The following is an 18,302-nucleotide window of genomic DNA, read 5'->3' as shown; positions in this document are numbered from 1 at the left end:
AGACCCCTCTGCAGTCGACTGCCTCGTGTCAGCGACGAGTTTCTCCACAGTCGACTGCCTCTTATCGTGGTTGCCAGTGACGAGTTTCTCTGCACTACTGCAGAGGATCCAGTTTCGAAGATCCAGTTCGGACGCTTCACCCAGCCGTCGCTGTCATTGAGGGAGAGGCCGAGACCTCCGCCGTCTCCTGAAGCTCCTCCTACTGCTGGTGAATCCCCCTCTTCTCCCCCCTGTCCGCTGCCGCTTGCCGCGTCCCATCATCGATCTGGCATCCAGAAGACCCGTCCCTCCCCTCTCGGCTTCACCTCTTCATCCTCCCCTCGGCACCGTCGTTCGCCCGGGCTGTGGAGATATTTTTTTTTTTGCAGATGTGGAGAAGTTCACCAGCAACCTCTGATGTGTATTTTGTTTGCTTTGGTGTGTGAAATTTCAATCCGTTTCTTGAAAAAGGCGAAAAGCAGGTTTATTCGAAGCGGTTTCATGGTAATTTGTGCTTCCTTTCTGCTTTTTTCTAAATCACTAATCCTTGCCATTCCTGCTGCATAAGATTTATGATCGAAATGATCAATGTCCAGATATGATGTTGACCGAAGAGTTGTTGAGCAAAGACATGTTCCTGTTCCTCTCCCTGAGGATAAATTCCTATGCAGCTTTAGCCATATATTTACATAGCTGTAATCTTTTAACCTATCCATACATTCTTTCATTCATTCATTTCATCACAAATCTCACACTTGTTTATTTACAATCTGTAGGTGAAGCTGTTTAAAGATAATTCATTAGATCGCATGAATTATTTTTACGACTCATAACTGAACCGGATAAATTCCAAAATAAATTAATCTAGTAAGCATTTTGATGAACTATCCAGGCTCATGTCACATGCGTGCGCCACCTGAGTCTAGCCAGATGAGGCTGAGGCTAACATGCACGCTCATGTGCTTCTCTAGTTTCGTTCACATCGTTGCTCAAAATGGCTAGGACACCTTTCGAATTCATAAGCATGTCTCACGTGAGGTGGGCTTTTGAGTATTTTAGTAATTATTTCTCATATAAGCTAAGGCCCAAACTATATTTCCAACTAAAGATGATGCACGGGAATCGGAATTTTCTTCCATAATCCTGTCACACATGAAGTTTTTTTTAATTACCTCAATCTTCTTCGCAAACTTCCATACAGGCTAAACTTGCAGTACGGTTGCCAGATAAGTCTGTAACTTGCTGCATAGGGAGGATGTTCTGTTAAACTTTTCATCAAAACAACTTCCAGAATTCAATAACTTTTTTTTTTTGAAATCCAGAACTCAATAACTTAGAACGTGGATCTATAAGTACTAACTTACACCCTCATCTTTTAGCTTTTAGTTATGCTTATAAATCAAAATTTAAATTTTTAACCTTAAATTTAGAGTTAATTTGATGTTTTTTACTTGTAGTTTATTTTTTAATTTTGGCTTTTTAGATTGCTATGAACACGTATATAAAAAGTTTTATTCACAATTATTTTTCTTTTACAAATATGTTGTTTGAACTTTTATTTTAAAACCCTAAAGATGACCACCTTAATAAATTAGTAATAGTATTTTAAACTTTCATTATCCGATCCTGTGATTGCTGTTCTTCATCAGTTCTTTCTTTTTTTTTCCTACTAGGAGAAGTAGACGTGGATGCACTTCTAGTCTCCTCCTGAACTCCTTCCAGCGTTTCGTCGATTAGGCGATTAGGTTTATAGATTTAGCAATAATAAATTGGGCATCCCCTCCTTTGAGGGCACTGTTACGGTACCTTCTTAAATATTTCATTTGAAATTTTGTTAAGATATACTTAGCAATTTTTCTATTTTAGTATGAAATATTATGCACAAATTTATTGCAATATTAGATATTTTAGTTTTAATTTACCCCTGTAAAACTTTTACTACACTATTAGCGTAGTATAAGAAAATCAAATCCGTTGGATCTAAAGTAATGGATGGCTCACAATCACATAAGGGTACCTTAAGAATTGAATTTTACTATATTACTACCTTCAACGTAACAGTGCCCTTTGACCAAAGCATCTCCATGTGTTTCTTTTACTTTCATAATGCTGGTGGGGCTCAAAGGCTTATATCTTAGTTATTTATGTTTGATTCTATCGAGCATACAAACAAACTTATTATCTTTTTTTTTTCTTGTTAGAGAAGGCACGGTGGATATCTTATTTCTCCCTAACTATATTGGTAACTAAGCAACCAAAATTCTCCTCTTGTTTACAGGTGAGTAATTTCCTGTTGATTTTTTTAACTAGAAATAATTTATTGTGTGATGGCATAAATTTTAGTAAATTTTGAGATATATAAGAAAGAATATAAATGGAACTAAAAAAAATTAAATCACCCGGAAATAGACAAGGGACACCAATGGCCGAGGCTAGACAACAATGGGTCTGTCGTCAACAATTTTTTTGAAGGACCAAAATGTAAAGTACCCACACCGTTTTTTACACACCATTAACTTTTCTATACACTTAGCACCATTCATCGTATTTAAAAATTTATATAAATATGCAAAATTATACTCTTTTATTCTAAAATGAAATAATTAATATTTATGTAATTTCTTAAATATGACGAATAGTCAAACGTAAATTTAAAAGTCAACTACCACAAAATATAAAAAAAACCAAAGGTATTACCTTCATCATAAAACATAAGAAATTTTGGCATATAAATTAATCACTTCAGTTTATTTATTGATTTAGTTGACTTTTGGTCTATATTTGATTCTTATTCAAAATTTCTATTCAAATATGTAAAAGTATAAGTTATTAGTAAAGTTTCTTTAGTAATAAATTTGAACTACAATAAAATAATTAATAATTATCTAAAATAAATGGAATAATTAAATACAAGTCTAAAAGTCAGCATCATTAAATAAAATAATAGAGGTAATAATAAAAAAAATTCATATATATGTTTACATGGAGAAGATAGGAAATGAGAAAGGAAAAACGAGCTTCATATTTACAATTAGCTATAGCAAAAGTTCCAAAACACCGTATTGTATATGAGAGATATAATCTATTTTGTATGTAAAAAATTAGCTTTACATTAGCTCCTAGTGTCACGAAAACATTTTAGAGCGAGGAGTTACTTCATTTGACCTCTCTTATGGGGCTAGTTACCGACAAAAAAATGACATATAACTATTAAATCAATTTTTTTATATAAAATTTTTATAAAATACACATCATTTAGACCCTGTTTGTTTCCCTCTAACTTTTTTTTTTCTGTCATATCGAATGTTTGGACGAATTAGAAGTATTAAATATAGAATATTAATAAAACCCACCCCACACTTTGAAATATTTCGTGAGATGAATCTCCTTAATTAATACATGATTAGCGAATGTAATGTTACAATAAACATTGGCGTGGCATGGCGTGACCGTCTCCACTGACATTGGCGTAGCAAGCCGTTTCGCCAAGCTGATATTGGTGGCATGGGCAAAAGGTTCCTGCGGTGAAATATTTTTCCTAAACTTTTAGTAATAAAATTATTTGTTAAAAAGGTTTAAAAAATAGAAAAAATTGTACTCAGGCAACTGGAGTGGAACGCCGAATGCTGAAGCGTGGAAGCTGCGCAGAGCCGGCGCTGGACTTGCCTCCGCAGTGTGGACCCGGACCCGCAGGCGCACCCATTCCGAAATTTCCAATTCCCGAGTCCCAACCCCACCTCCATCGATCCCCCCTACGCCGCCGCCTCCTACTCTGCTGCATTAAAACGCAGCCCCCGCCCCAACCATTCTCCTCCTCCACGTCTCCCCCACACGCCAACGCCATGGACGTCTCCTCCCTCGCCGCCGCGGCCCCCTCCCTCGCCGCGCCGTCCCTCAGCCAGAAGCCCCCCCTCGCCATCCCTCTCCATCCCTCCCCCGCCCGCGGCGCTCTTCTCCCCCGCGCCTCCGTCGCCGTCCGCTGCGCCGCCCACCCGCACGCGTCCCCGCCCCTACGGCGCGCCGATGGCGAGGGGGAGGAGGAGGAGGAGGAGGGCGGCGGGGGGAGCGGTGCCGCGCCTCCCCCCGCGCGCCTCCGCGTCCGCGGGATCGTCGAGGAGTTCCGCGCGGCCCCGGACGCGGCGGGCCGCGCGCGCCTCCTCCTCGCGTACGCGGACGCGCTCCCGCGGCTCGGGGAGGCCGACCGCGTCGCGGCCAACCGCGTCATGGGGTGCGTCGCGCAGGTGTGGCTCGTGGGGAGGTGCGACGCGCGGGGCCGGATGAGGTTCGCGGCCGACTCCGACTCGGAGCTCTCGCGCGGGTACTGCGCCTGCCTCGTCTCCGCGCTCGACGGGGCCCGCCCGGAGGAGGTGCTCGACGTGGACCCCACCGACCTCGCGTCTCTCGGGGGTGTCGCCGCGGGGGCGCGGTCGCGGGCCAGCACCTGGCACAACGTGCTCGTCGGCATGCAGAAGCGTGCGCGGGCGGCCATCGCGGCGCGTGAGGGCAGGTCCCCTAGCGAGCCGTTCCCGTCGCTCGTCATCGGCCGCGACGGCGCCGTCTGCGCTCAGGGCAGCTATGCCGAGGCCCAGGTGAGCTCTACCTCGTTTGCTTATTTTCATTCCGTTGCTTTGATCGGTGAAGTTTGGTCAGCTCTTGTTATTTGTGATCTGACTGAAAAGGCATGGTTTCGTCCAAATATTGTAGAGTCGAGTATCTTTGATTTGGTCCTTCGGCTAGGATATTGCTAAAAACGTAGCGCCTTTGCTTTGGTTGGTTAAGTTTATTCAGTTCTGGACCTCTTATTGTTATTTAGTGATCTCATTGAAAAGACTTGCTTTCGTCCAAAAAATGTAGAGTTGTATATTTTTGATTTGGTGCTTCGGCTAGGATATTGCTAAAAATGTAGCACTTTTGCTTGGATATGTTTGACGTATAGAATCTGCCAAAGTTGGATGCCGATTTCCATTTCCCACAAAAGTTGCACTGCAAAGAAAAGGTAGCATTTCTATTGGTCAGTGTATTTTCCGTTTTTATAAATGAGAACATGACTAGTGGTCATAGCTATGTGTATGGTCAATAATGGAGACTCAAGTGTCAACCTAATAATGTCAACATCACCTCTTACGTTTGCCACTTTGTGTGGTCACGTTGGCAGGTGGCTTTAGGAATTTAGTTTGTTAATTGCTCGAAATGTATCCTCATCATGAATGTAAACTGTAAAAGTCATAGAAGATGCCAAATCTTTGTGCAAAGAAAGCACTACATGTTAAATCTGTCTAGTCCTGACCCTAACAAAAATCGTACTTATGTACGAATAAATTGTGTCCTAGGGGCAGTAATTATATCACCTTTTGACATATGCAAACTATATTAAGGGCTTGTTTGTTCGGAGGGGCTAATCCATAAGTCCCTTCACTCTAAAAGGGACTAAAACTATCTATGTCCATAAGTCACGTGCCAAAAGGGACTAAATACCTATAGTACACCTACTCTACTACTTTAGGCCTATAGCCATGTGTGTGCTATGTACTATTGAGGAGGTCATTTAATGAGGTTTTAGCCCCTTTTGGTCCTTCCAAACAAGCATGGTAGAACTAAAAGAGACTTATGTTTTAGTCATAGGACTAATTTTTAGTCCTAGGATTTATGGAAACAAACGACACCTAAGTTAAGGGTGTGTTTAGTTCGCGAAAAGAAAATTTTTGGGTGTCATGTCGGATGTTTGACCGGACGAAAGGGGTTTTCGGACACGAATAAAAAAACAAATTTTATAGCTCACTTGAAAACCATGAGACGAATCTTTTGAGCTTAATTAATCCGCCATTAGAACATGTGGGTTACTGTAGCACCTATGGCTAATCATGGACTAATTAGGCTGAAAAGATTCGTCTCACGATTTTACCCCTAACTGTGCAATTAGTTCTTTTCATCTATGTTTAATGTTCCATTTAGGTGTTCAAAGATTCGATATGATGTTTTTTGGAATTAAACATGCCCTAATATATGCAACTCGTAGCATACATTCCTGTACTTTGTGAAAATGCTCACCTAGTTGTTTCTGATAAGTTATTTTCCAGAAGTTCGAAAATTCCTGCTTCACTCGTAAACTGCTCTGCTCGGTCTCATGGGCATGGCCTTGTACTTTAGTCCTGAGTGGGCCACAAGACCAACTGCGTCAAATGTACCATAAGGCCACCGTTTCTCTTCTTTTGTTTTTCTCTCTTTTCTAGTAGTACTAGATTGTTAACTCCATTCTCTCTATGGTCAATGGTTTTAGGACTGTGGGGATGTGGCAGGAGTTGGTTTCTGTTTCTACTTTTAACACTAGGCAGCTGTAGACAGATTAAACTTAGTGTAATTTGCTTCATCAAATCCTACCATTTCCAATATCATTTGAAAATAAAGATTTTGAACTACCTGTAGTACACCGGTCAGTTGCTTCCAATGGCTCCCATCATTTTGTAGTTGCAACTGCTTATAAGACAAAATTTAAATTTTAAAACTTGATTTTGTGTTCTTTTTCATCGTGTTTTATTTTAAAGCTTTTACTTTTAAGTCGCAATGCACATGCATATAAAAGTTTTACCTGCAAATTATTTTTTGTTTACAAAAACGAGGTTTCACTTTTTCTTCCAATAAATTAAATGATGGGAGCCATTGTTTGATGTCATCAAAAGCATCTCAGCTTTAAATTACTAATATCTATTCCAAATTGCTATTGTATCATTGTTTTAACTTATATATTTATGTTCATAGGAGGCTAGGAATTGTTTAATTTCTAATTGATTGGACAAACACCATCTGGTATGTTGGTATGCCCTGAGTAACTATGGTAGTGACTTTGTTTTAGATAATAGAAATGCCTTCTGTAAAACCATGTATTTCAACCAAGGGATGTTATGTGAGGACGTCCCAAAGCCTAGGTGGTGCAATGCTCCGAGACATGTCAGCGCGAAATATCTGGATGGATGGGGTCTCAAATTAAACCCAAATAATTACGGTAACCATCCAACCTCATCGCAGACCCCGACATGTCTTGAAGAGGGCACTCCAAAGGCTCTAAGCCATCGGATATGAAATAGAAGACATAACCATTGGAATAGTCATGCCAGTCATTTACGTCATACGCCCGTCAACCACTCGATGGTGGCAACCAAAAGCGTACCCCAGAGACTCGATCTCAACAAAGGCATATTCCCCGGTTATCTCAACCATTTCAAACCCATCCTCATGTGGGACTAGTTGCCCAGGAATGCAACATAGTCTCACATAACTCATCTCAAGCACGATATCCGAATCATAAGTGGTTCTAAGCATAAAGCATAATAGTCTTAATAAGTTCTAAGTAGTACTTGGCGACAAGCCATACATATTGGTTCATGCGGTAAGCGTGCTACCCAAAAGCCCATAGGCAAACCGGCTAGGGTAAATCCCTAGTTAGAACCATCCTGGAAATCACAAGCTGCATCAAACTCCTCATCCAAACAGTCAATACCTGCAGCAGGGTCTGAACCAAAAACAAGTAAAAGAAAGCAAGAAATCAGTACAATAATCAAATTAATGTACTGGCAAGTCGGTGACAACCCTAGCATGCTACATGTTGGCCATATTCAAGAATAAGCTGTGTATAGGTTAATTTGCATAAATGCCAGTTTTAGTTCAGAACATTTTCTTAACGGAAATTTTTTTTTAACAATAGTATAGAGTTAGTAAAACTTGTAATGTAAATGAATAAATAACACGCGTCTACCTCTCAAGGTAGATCATCACCACTTACCATCATATCATCACCATTCACCGAACTTTACCCAAGTTCACCAATAAAACATTCCAACCATTTTCCAAGTTCACAAGACTTTATCAAAATCACAAACTATACTCATGACACTTCACCATGCCGCTCATGACCGTGAGCACGGCTAATCGATTAGTTTAGACTCTGCAGAGTTTGTACAACTTTTAAGCCCACATGATATGGTTCGCTCTAGTTTGTCCGATACCCGTCGGTATCACCACATTCTACACATTGAGTGTGATCCAGAGGTCATAACAAAACCGTTACATTGTTTATTGTCTAGCCTTGCACCAGCCCGATGTGTGTTTTACCCACGCTACTAGCAAAGTAGCGCCACTAGGTAGCGGGCCCACGCTTTAACCTAGCGCCGTAAGGAACCCTACCCGGAATCCCTCACGAGGCACGACACCGTTGTATTGGACAGACTGCCCGCTCAAATCATCACATACCACAAGTCATTAATAAACTTCATCACAAACCATAGGAAGTTCCGATAAGTTACCAGAACCCGGTAACCCATACCCTTCGGCCTACCCAGATGCAAGGCTAAACTCTAAACAACTTAATAGGTTATGGCCAGCCCATACTTAGCACATGTGGTTTGTACTGTTTTCATTAGTTGGTGACATAGAGTGAGGTCCTTAATCGACCCGGGCGAACGCTCCCCCTATCGGTGCACATCTACTACCATATGTACACCACTCGCCGCCCAAGTCTAAAAACAAGTTTCCTCCGTTTTCTATTCACAATACTCACACATTTAAAATTCTGTCCAGCAGCATCAAAATAACCTTTTTCACATATAACATTTATCAAAATGAGTAATTTGTAAGGCGGTAACCGAATATATAAGCATATAGCGGCAATATAAGCATAGCATAATCCCAAATAACACAATAATTGTATCCAAGAGTACCCTATGGTTACAACCAGCAAGGATTCAATATTTCAAGGTAGGTTATGCAGCAATTTGGTCATATCTACCATTCCCATAATTATAAAATTTCTTTTTCTAAAATTAATACTAGCTATCGTATGCATGTTTGCAATAGAATCATTTAGCCCATTAAAACATAGGATCAAAGTGGTCAAAGGAGGGGCTGACTTGCCTTCGTCCGCAAACACCTGAACCTGGTCTTCAACAAACTCACCCTCTTCTTCGACGTATTGTTCCTCTATTCAAAATACGCGTATACGATAAATACAAAAATGCATAAAAACCAAAAATGCATGAAAATGCATGAGACTTATGCAGTGAGTGTGTGCTGGTCTCAGGTGGCCTCTAGTGAAGAAATTTTTATTTTATCACTTTGTTTTACAGAGATATGCATTTAATAATTAAAAAGGTTTAAAAAGGGCTAAGTTTTATTAAGCAACATTTTTGTACAGAAGTGAAGAAAATTACTTTTACAAAGTTATAGAGCATGATTTTAGAAAATTAACAAAAGTGGTTTCACAATTTTTAGAGCTATTTTCAATTTGTTATGGATTTAACAAGCTCTAGGAGACATTTAGGGAAAAACAAAAATAAAGGAAAAGTTTGTACAAAAAGTACCAAGTTTTATATTTTTCTAAAATAGTTGACAGTTCCACGGATCTAACAAAACTGGTTTCACAATTTTCGGAGTTAAAATGAATTTTCTACAAAATTTTGAAGTTCTACTCATTCTCAGCTAAAAAAAATAGAAATCAGTTTTCAAAATTTAATTTCAGCCGGGCCCACATGTCAGTGAATGGCGTTTTCTGAAGTGAGGGGCGTTTTGCAGAAAGGCCCTCGTAAGATAGGAAATCAACCCGCATTCCCTTGCTACAGTAATATGTGTCTAGGCAGTTTTCGGATAGGACCCTAGCTTTAGTCGAATTCTCCGAAGGAGGTCCCTCGTCGGCTCAAACAAGGGGCAGCCATGGGTGGGTTGGATTTTCAGCTCGCCGGCGACGATCGGTGGCCTGAATCGATTCGAGCGCAAAAGAGAAAATGTAGAGGGGGTCCTTGCACATCCGTGAGTATTGGTGGTGAGGGAAATGGTGGTCCGTAGCCCATGGAACACGAGCAACAACAGTGGTATGTCTTGGTATGGCCATGCATGTGCTTGTAATGGCTTGGTTAGTGCATGCAAGGGCTTGTTTAGTGCAAAATAGTTAGTGCCAGAGATGTCTCAAGGTACTAGGGTGCTCACCAAGCGAAGAAACGGATGAAACGATGTCCACGGGAGCGGTGAAGACGTTGGCCGGCGGTGAGGTCGGTGACGCCCACCACGTGTTCGATAGATTGCTTCTTGGGCAAAAGAGGCACGGATGAGCTCGGCGTGATACGTAGATCAAAAGAAAGTGAGAGGGTCTCACCAGGGATGGAGAACGACGACGCCTAAGTTGCCGGTGCCGGGAAAGACGGCGAAGCTCCGAGTAACCTGGGCATGGGATGCTTTTGCTCGGGCTTGGAACGTGATGGGGGGAGGATGCCCTTGCTACTGGCGCGCTGGCTTGAGAAATAAGCAAAAATGAAGTGGGGGGAGTTGAGAGAGAGAGGGGTGGCTAGTGAAATCATGGGGTTTCTTGGGCTCCCATTGGGCATGGAGGGCGGTGGAGGCTGTGAGGAGAGATTGGGAGGCTGCCATGTGGGTCCTAGGAGTGTGGAGCCCACTTGCAAGTGAAAGAAATTTGAAATCTGGCTTGGAGGCTAAGTCATGGAAGGTTGTCTGCCAAGGATCTTTGGAGGGGATTGAAGGGAGATTTTGTGCAGCAACAAGCGTGTACTAGTGATCCTCTTGGTCGGGGGTGATGTGGAGAGTGAAAGGGCTGAAGTGGTTTTGGTTAGAAGTCTTTGGTTTAGGCTTAATAAAGGGATGAACATGGGTTGACAGCATGATTAGCAGCCGTTGACAGTGCAGTTAGTAGCTGATTCGATATTTGGAGGGAGAGAAGAAAGGGTTAAAGAGTGATCTATGGTGTGCCACTCCTCGTAGTGTTAGAGGAATGTTAGTAGAATACTTTGGATGAAACCAAACTTCAAAAAGAGGTTTTGAAATAAATTTTAGCAAGAGAGCAAGTTTAAATTTACTAAGCAGTTTTTCAGGATTTTCGAGAGATTAAAATAGATCAAAGAGATAGCAAACCTTAATGAAAAATTTTGAAACTTTGAGGGTTGATTTCTGACATACCAAGGTATTTTTCAGAATTTTTGTAGAATTTTTGTAGAATTTTTGGATGCACATAAATACCAAATTAATTATTTTTGTGACTCTAGGTCTATTATTGCATGTGATGATGAGATGATTAAGATCCAAAAACAATTAAAATCACTCCCAACCACATGATGCATTTAAGTTAAATTTAGTTCTCGGGTTTACGGGCTTGGGTATGTTACATGTTAAGTGCAGAGTTATACCGTTGGTTATGTATACCCTGGCAACAAATGCGAAATTTTACTGTCAAACAATTTTACCATAAGTTCCATTCATTTCTGCCATGTAGTATTGAGACTGACCTGTCTTTATTTTGAGAAGTGCAGGCGATGTTTTTATCTCCTGATGAATCCAAAATTTCAGAGCTTGTAAAATACCTTAGGGAGAAAAAAGTGGGTGTTGTTGCACACTTTTATATGGATCCAGAGGTGCAAGGCATACTAACTGCTTCAAAGAGGCATTGGCCCCACATCCACATTTCTGATTCATTGGTAATGGCAGACAGTGCAGTGAAAATGGCTGAAGCAGGATGCAAATATATCACAGTCCTAGGTGTTGATTTTATGTCAGAAAATGTCCGTGCAATACTTGATCAAGCAGGATTTAATGAGGTATTTATGTGTTCATGCATTGATTTTCATTAAGTTTGAAGAATTTCTACCAACTATCTCCATTATTTACTTGAAGAGCTGAGTTAGGGTACTCCCTAGGTCGGCAGCTATGTTTTTCAAATTTACAACCATGGCATTAATGGGTAGACCGAACAGACAGATGCATCTGTGAGTATGGAGATTGAAGATTATAAGAGTACACAAAATGTTATCATATCTGAGTTTTCATAACAAAAAATACGCCTTCATCCACAAATACTGGTTTATTTTGACTTTGAAGTCCCTTCATCCACTCAAGTGAAAAAGTTTGAAATTGTTTTTCACCGATATTGCAATAACATAAGTTTGAAGTAGTAAACATATATACTTTTACACATGAATCTATGAGCTAAGGATTGGGATATGTGGTGCACTAATGGTGATCGTGGACTATGATGGGCTTTCTATGCATGGAGTCTTGCTATGCGGCTACTGCTGTTTGCACCGTATCATGTTGCAGTTTGTTCTTTCGTCCTCTTGATCACCCGATGGAGCATCCGATGTCCACGACTTCTTCGACCGATTATCCTCAAGTACGAGCGCACCGCTAGGCACTGGGCTCCCGCTGTGTCACCCCTTTGGACCGCAGTGTCGCTTGTGGTCACCTGCTGCTGCATTGACTTGGAGTTACAGCTGTGTTGCCCCCTCGGGCGGCAACATTGTTGCTTTCGTCGTCTTCACTGCTGTTTGCACATTGACGTCCTTGTTGTCCAGACTGGTCATTATCAGCTGTTCAGATCTTCGCCTACTCTGAGCACTGCTCCTCATCCTCAGGCTGCCACTGTCGCCGTTCTAGGCCAGCGGCGCATCTTCATGTCATTGCCACTCACCTCTGACTTCTATACAAACTCAAAGGAATGTTCATGCAGTTGTAAACTATTATCTGCAATTACAACCAGGTCCTGTTTTAGAATGCACCATTAAGAAACTTCAAATTACTATCTACCTATGATTGTCACACATCAGAATGAAAAATATAATGAAAAAACTAAAATGAAATCACACAAGTTTTTCTTTTCATGAAAATTATGCTATACTATGGGTAATGGCAAATGTCATCCACTTTCTATTCATATTTAAATAATTTTAGTCTCTATGGTCCAGTGTTCTTTCTGTTACCAAAGTATTGCAGCTATATACTAATAGATACCAAAGTATTGGTTGAACTGAACATGTTTAGCATTTTCAGTGTTTCCATTTATTGATGTTTATAATCCACATATATCTAAATATTAAATTGTAGATATTTCTATGTTTTCTGAGTTTCTACTTCTGACTACTATATATTTCTGTAGGTTGGTGTTTATAGAATGTCCAGTGATCAAATTGGCTGTTCATTGGCAGATGCCGCTTCAAGTTCTGCATATACACATTTTTTGAAGGAAGCATCAAAATCTCGTCCTTCTTTACATGTTATTTACATCAATACTTCTTTGGAAACAAAAGCTCATGCTCATGAACTTGTTCCTACAATAACGTGCACTTCTTCAAATGTTGTAGCAACTATATTACAGGTAAACTCTAGTGAACCATGAATATTTTTTTTTTGGAACAGATAGTAGTTGTCTCCTAGTCTACTATAAACTCTAGTGAACCCTGAATGGTTTTTTTGGAGAAAAGATATTAGCTATTGTTCACTACTTTTATTTCATTTATTCTTACCGTTAACCTTTCAGGCATTCGCCCAAATACCAGACCTTAATGTCTGGTATGGTCCTGATTCATATATGGGTGCAAACATAGCAGATTTATTCCAGAGAATGGCTGTTATGTCAGATGAGGAAATAGCAGAGATACATCCCAGTCACAGCAACAGATCTATAAATTCGTTGTTGCCACGGCTACATTACTACCAGGTTTATATGTTTCTGATCCTTTTTTGTGCTTTTAGTTAATTGTCAATGTCTTTGAGTTACAGATTGTCCCAACATAATTATACTGTGGCAAATACTAAATAATCAATCATTCTCTGCAGCATACTGTTCCTTCCAATCATTAACATGTCGTGCCTTACTCATAAATAATTTGTGTTTAAAGTTATCTATAAATATCTCCATTCAGTTACCTTATGGTAAATGTTTGGTTTTATGCCATTTTCTGACCTTATGATCCTTTAATATTTGTGTCAGAACTAATATTTCCTATTTGACATGTTTTGTTTTTTACTTGTTTTTAACATTCTTACCATTTTAAAATAGAAAATATATCTTAGCCCCTTTGAACTAGCAGGATGCGTCTAGGTTTACCCAGTCAACTTCAAAACTGTGTAGTAAGAAATCATCAGTTCTCTTATTTTATATTTTGACTTAGCAAGCAAAATTAAAATCAACGACATGTAGCTAGTGTTTGCTGTGGATAAACAGACAGCAGTGACAAGCAGGACAAAGATATGTTGACACTGATACGAGGGTTTATTGGTTAGTAGTACTTCAAAATTTTGTTCACCAAGTTAGTGCTGCATCATCTGCTTCATCATGTGCCACAGTGACAAAACCACTTTTGGAGCCACTCTTTTTTATTTGGATTATTTATTAGTTTTACATAACCAGTCATTTATTTAGAATTTTACATATTCATTTATTCCAGTGGGTACAATGTATGCATCCCGATTGTATAGGGGGGCAGATAGACTTTTTTCTTCCGTAACGTCTACCTACTTGATACATTTGGCATATGTCCCTTTTATGATTCTATTTTGTTTCTAAGATCTAAAGAAAATCATTTCATAAATAACACATTTTAGCATATATTATAATTTTTTTCATCAAACATGACGGGTAAAACAAGACCAGTAAACTGAAAAATCTAGTACTGGTTTTTGGTCTGGTTGGTTTGGCCTTTTGGATCAAAGACTATTCCAACTTATGAACTGGCAAATACCAGTTGGACAGGCTAGGTTTGTATTGGCAGAAATGCACAATGAAGAACTGGGACAGGTTAGATTGATTCATGCTCTAATGTGAAAAATTTATTGTGTCCGTAAAGGCAAAATTATTTTACTATTTGAATTTTCAACCAACCTGGTAAAGAATATTACATTTTATTATTTTCTTGAACTAGTGGTTCAACCAGTGAACTGGTTTGGTAGTTTGACTCTGGTCAAAGTTTTATTTTACTATGCCTCATTGATATAATACTTCCAATTAATGACCAGAATTTTCTTTTGTTTTAATATTTAACAAGTTCCAGTATGAAACTTCTCCAGCAGTGTGAAATGCGTATAAATGTGCATGTAGGCTCAGCATGCCAGCAACAAATAATTTTATTATGTTAATTTTGTTCTTATCATAAATATGCATCAGTTTGGTAAAGTCATAAATTGGTATTGGAAGTTTATGCTTCTTTCAAATATATAAAAAATGTTAATCTACTTCATGACAAATGGGAAGAGTTGTATACTACGGAAATTCCTGACAAGGAACAATTAAGTTCATCTGTAGTTCTGTACAGTATAGTGTTTTTCCTTTCACTATTTATTTTCTAACTTAAGTTTTATTGCTACTCTCATTATAACCTTTCCCATTTGGTTGAACTATTTCCTACGTGCAGGATGGTAATTGTATTGTTCATGATATGTTTGGTCATGAAGTTGTGGACAAAATAAAGGAGCAGTACTGTGATTCATTTCTTACAGCACACTTTGAGGTCCCAGGAGAAATGTTTTCTTTGTCAATGGAAGCAAAGACGAGGGGAATGGGAGTTGTTGGATCTACTCAGAACATCTTAGATTTCATTAAAAGCCATTTAAAGGAAGCTTTGGATAGGAACATAGATGATCATCTTCAGTTCGTGTTAGGGACAGAATCAGGGATGATCACTTCTATTGTTGCTGCTGTCCGTGAATTGTTTGACTCTTATAAATCTTCTAAACAGAGTGCCAACATTGAGGTTGAAATCATTTTTCCAGTTTCTTCAGATGCTGTTTCTAATAGATCTGCCAATGGTTCCCACCATCTTGAGTCTTCAACAGATACAGATTTTGACAAAGTAAGTATTGTTCCTGGTGTGAGTTCTAGCGAAGGTTGCTCTATCCATGGGGGCTGTGCGTCGTGCCCATACATGAAGGTTGGTGATTGCTCTTTTATTTTTCTGATAACTACTTGACTAATATCTTAATGTAATTGCAATGAATTCTCTATTGTTTTCTTTAGAAACTATATATGTTTTGTAGTCATGAAATATATAATCTTTATTTACATTAGATTTTTGGTTATATTATGCATTAGAATATACATCTTAGCTTAATTCAAGACATTACATCCATCGAAGCAGAGCTTTCTTTTATATAGGGAACTCAAGACACCAAGAAATATCAGTTCACAGGAAACTCTCATTTATATTATATAATTTGTTATTTCATACGAGTAACACGTCAACAATTTTTTTTCATATTGATCTCTTGTATTTTTGGCCTGGTAGCCATGAAAAACTGGTAATGCATTTTCTGCCTCTTTTTATTTCACTTTTTTTTTATTATCATGTGAAAAAAATTTCTCTTATGGCAGTTGAAGAAATTATAATGTGTTTCCTGATTTATTGAAACATTATGAGATCATTGATTATTTTCTCTGATATTATCGGGCACCTTCTGTTCTAAGTCTTTGTTTGTACGCAGATGAATTCTTTAGGGTCACTGCTTAAAGTGTGCCATCATCTTCCTGACAAAGACAACAAATTAGCTGCCTATCAGGCTAGCCGGTTCAATGCTAAGACTCCTCTGGGAAAATTGGTTGCAGAGGTTGGGTGTGAGCCCATTTTGCATATGCGACATTTCCAGGTCTGCCACCTTTTTTTCTTTATCATGAACTCTCGATATAATTACTACTAGTTCAGTCATTGCCTTTCGTCCACTATTATGTATTGGCTTTTGTTCCCTGGAAAAGCATTGTAGATCTGAGGCCACCTATCTTAAAAATAGCGCATGACCTGAGGTGAAAATTAGAATCAACTACAATTGCATGTGGGTTTTGATGACGAACTATTTATATACATTTTTGTGGTGCTAACATTGCTATTTCTAGTGTTAGAATGTAGTAGCTCTCAGTACTGACATTGACACAAGCTGTAAATCGTAAGACGAGATGTGTAGATTACTTTTCTGTGGCATCTTCAAAGTTTTTCTTTGATTTTTTTTAGGCAAGTTTTTCTTTGAAATTTACCACCAAAGGTTTGCTTGATCTTTGATTACACTTGGATTGTGGACCTTCTGTGTGTGCCACAGTATTTTGGGCGAAGAACCAAATATTGGTTTTTTTACTTTATAATTCTATTCAGAAAGAAATGAAACTGCCTTTTGAGAAATGTTAAAATGGTATTTCTAAGGCATTGATTTTATACAAAGATGACTCTGCAGGTCAATCTGATGTCGAGTTTATTTCTAGCGGATCATGTGCCATTGAAATGAATTACTCCCCGCACTGCCCTTTCCCACCTCGTCTGCCCCCAAAAAGGAAAAAAGAAGGGAAAAAAAAAAACCTTTTCTATGTGAGCCTGGTGTGTGTTAGAGCATAGCTGCTCTTGCCTTGGCCAGTTTTGCTGCCCATCGCATTGATAGAAAGGACAGAATTGTGTGGTTAGAGGTAAAAGATTGTGTGGTTAAAAACTGTGCTTTCCAAGAGTCGAGGCAGTGGTTTTGTTTACATGTTCTGAAAAATAATTGCTTGGGGAGACGTCAGATGGGTAGTTTCTAGGTTTCTTAAGTAGATTAGATGAGAGGAGTCTGAATTTGTCTTGTTACTCATGCTTGTTCATGTTTCAGATTCTGCCATGTTCGTTTGTATTTCACTAGACTTTTCTAGGGCATTAGTTTCCTAGTAACAAACCAATCTACATATATTTCAGGCAACAAAGAGATTATCAGACAAGCTTGTGCACCAGGTTATCCATGGTATCGGAGAACCGACATTATAGTTCCTCCTGCATTATTAATTTTGTCCACCAGGTTATGGAATATACCCCCACAGTTACCTTGACTGAATGCAATCTTCACCTACAAACTCCATTTTTGTGGCCAATGAGATTATTCCTGTCTCTGGCTTTTTGCTAGCGGAGAGAAAAATGTGCCCAGAATATGCAAGAGTAGATATATTGAGATGACGTTTTGTTCCCATCAAAATGTTCTCTCTTCATATATGTATGAATGTGCGAAAGTTTACAGTTATAATGTACAACAGTTTTGTACGTTGCATTAGACCTGCAGTAAAAAAACACATCTGACCTACAGTAGTAGTGTTTGGATATCATCTGCTTTGAAAAAGTGAAAGTTGATTAAAAAGTGTGGCACTGAAATATTTTATGTGTGTTTGAATAATCTTTTATCCCTTTTGTTTTGTGAAAGACGCCTGGGATGGTTGAATTGCCTGACTTTTGAAACTTTTCTTTAAACCTGCTGCGCAAGCAAAACGACCATGGAGGTGATTGGCCAGTCCGAAGGTTAGGCTCTGTTCTCAAAAACATCACATCGGTTCTTTGGATATCTAAATAAAGCATTAAATATACATGAACATTAAAACTAATTACATAATTATACGGGAAATCGTAAGAAGAATCTTTTAAGCCTAATTAGAACATGATTAGCCATAAGTGTTACATTAACTAATATGTACTAATGGTGGATTAAGATTTGTATCGTGGTTTTCAGGCGGAATCTGAAATTTATTTTATAATTAGAGTACATTTAATACTTTAAATGGGTGT

The 18,302-nt window shown here is 39.0% G+C and overlaps 1 protein-coding gene across 4 annotated transcripts; it reads left to right on the top strand.

Annotated features, from left to right (window-relative positions):
• LOC102722349 (quinolinate synthase, chloroplastic) lies at nucleotides 1-17,918 on the top strand. 4 transcript variants are annotated; one of them, XM_040529300.1, is made up of 12 exons: nucleotides 1-483; nucleotides 576-674; nucleotides 756-846; nucleotides 2,181-2,257; nucleotides 3,453-3,494; nucleotides 3,582-4,568; nucleotides 11,283-11,567; nucleotides 12,902-13,120; nucleotides 13,283-13,462; nucleotides 15,156-15,671; nucleotides 16,222-16,383; nucleotides 17,448-17,918. In XM_040529300.1, the coding sequence occupies exons 6-12, from the start codon at nucleotides 3,603-3,605 to the stop codon at nucleotides 17,514-17,516; spliced, it is 2,397 nt and encodes a 798-aa protein (XP_040385234.1). In that variant the 5' UTR covers nucleotides 1-483; nucleotides 576-674; nucleotides 756-846; nucleotides 2,181-2,257; nucleotides 3,453-3,494; nucleotides 3,582-3,602; the 3' UTR covers nucleotides 17,517-17,918. The 4 variants fall into 4 exon arrangements, with proteins under 4 accessions (XP_040385234.1, XP_040385233.1, XP_040385236.1 ...); XM_040529299.1 differs by having other exon boundaries at nucleotides 1-674; XM_040529302.1 differs by lacking the exons at nucleotides 576-674; nucleotides 756-846; nucleotides 3,453-3,494 and having other exon boundaries at nucleotides 430-483.
• The last annotated feature ends 384 nt before the right edge of the window (nucleotides 17,919-18,302 follow it).

This window comes from Oryza brachyantha, chromosome 12, assembly GCF_000231095.2.
Source record: "Oryza brachyantha chromosome 12, ObraRS2, whole genome shotgun sequence".
Classification (NCBI taxonomy): domain Eukaryota; kingdom Viridiplantae; phylum Streptophyta; class Magnoliopsida; order Poales; family Poaceae; genus Oryza; species Oryza brachyantha.
Note: the sequence above shows the minus strand (reverse complement) of the source record. Positions and strands in the feature narration are given on the sequence as shown.

What these genes read in the sequence shown, in the direction of transcription:
- LOC102722349 (XM_040529300.1), top strand. Translation starts at nt 3,603, where the DNA reads ATGCTGAAGCGTGGAAGCTGCGCAGAGCCGGCGCTGGACTTGCCTCCG. An exon ending in TTGTAGCAACTATATTACAG is followed by an intron (nt 13,121 to 13,282) that starts GTAAACTCTAGT and finishes TTAACCTTTCAG; the next exon opens with GCATTCGCCCAAATACCAGA. An exon ending in CGTCGTGCCCATACATGAAG is followed by an intron (nt 15,672 to 16,221) that starts GTTGGTGATTGC and finishes GTTTGTACGCAG; the next exon opens with ATGAATTCTTTAGGGTCACT.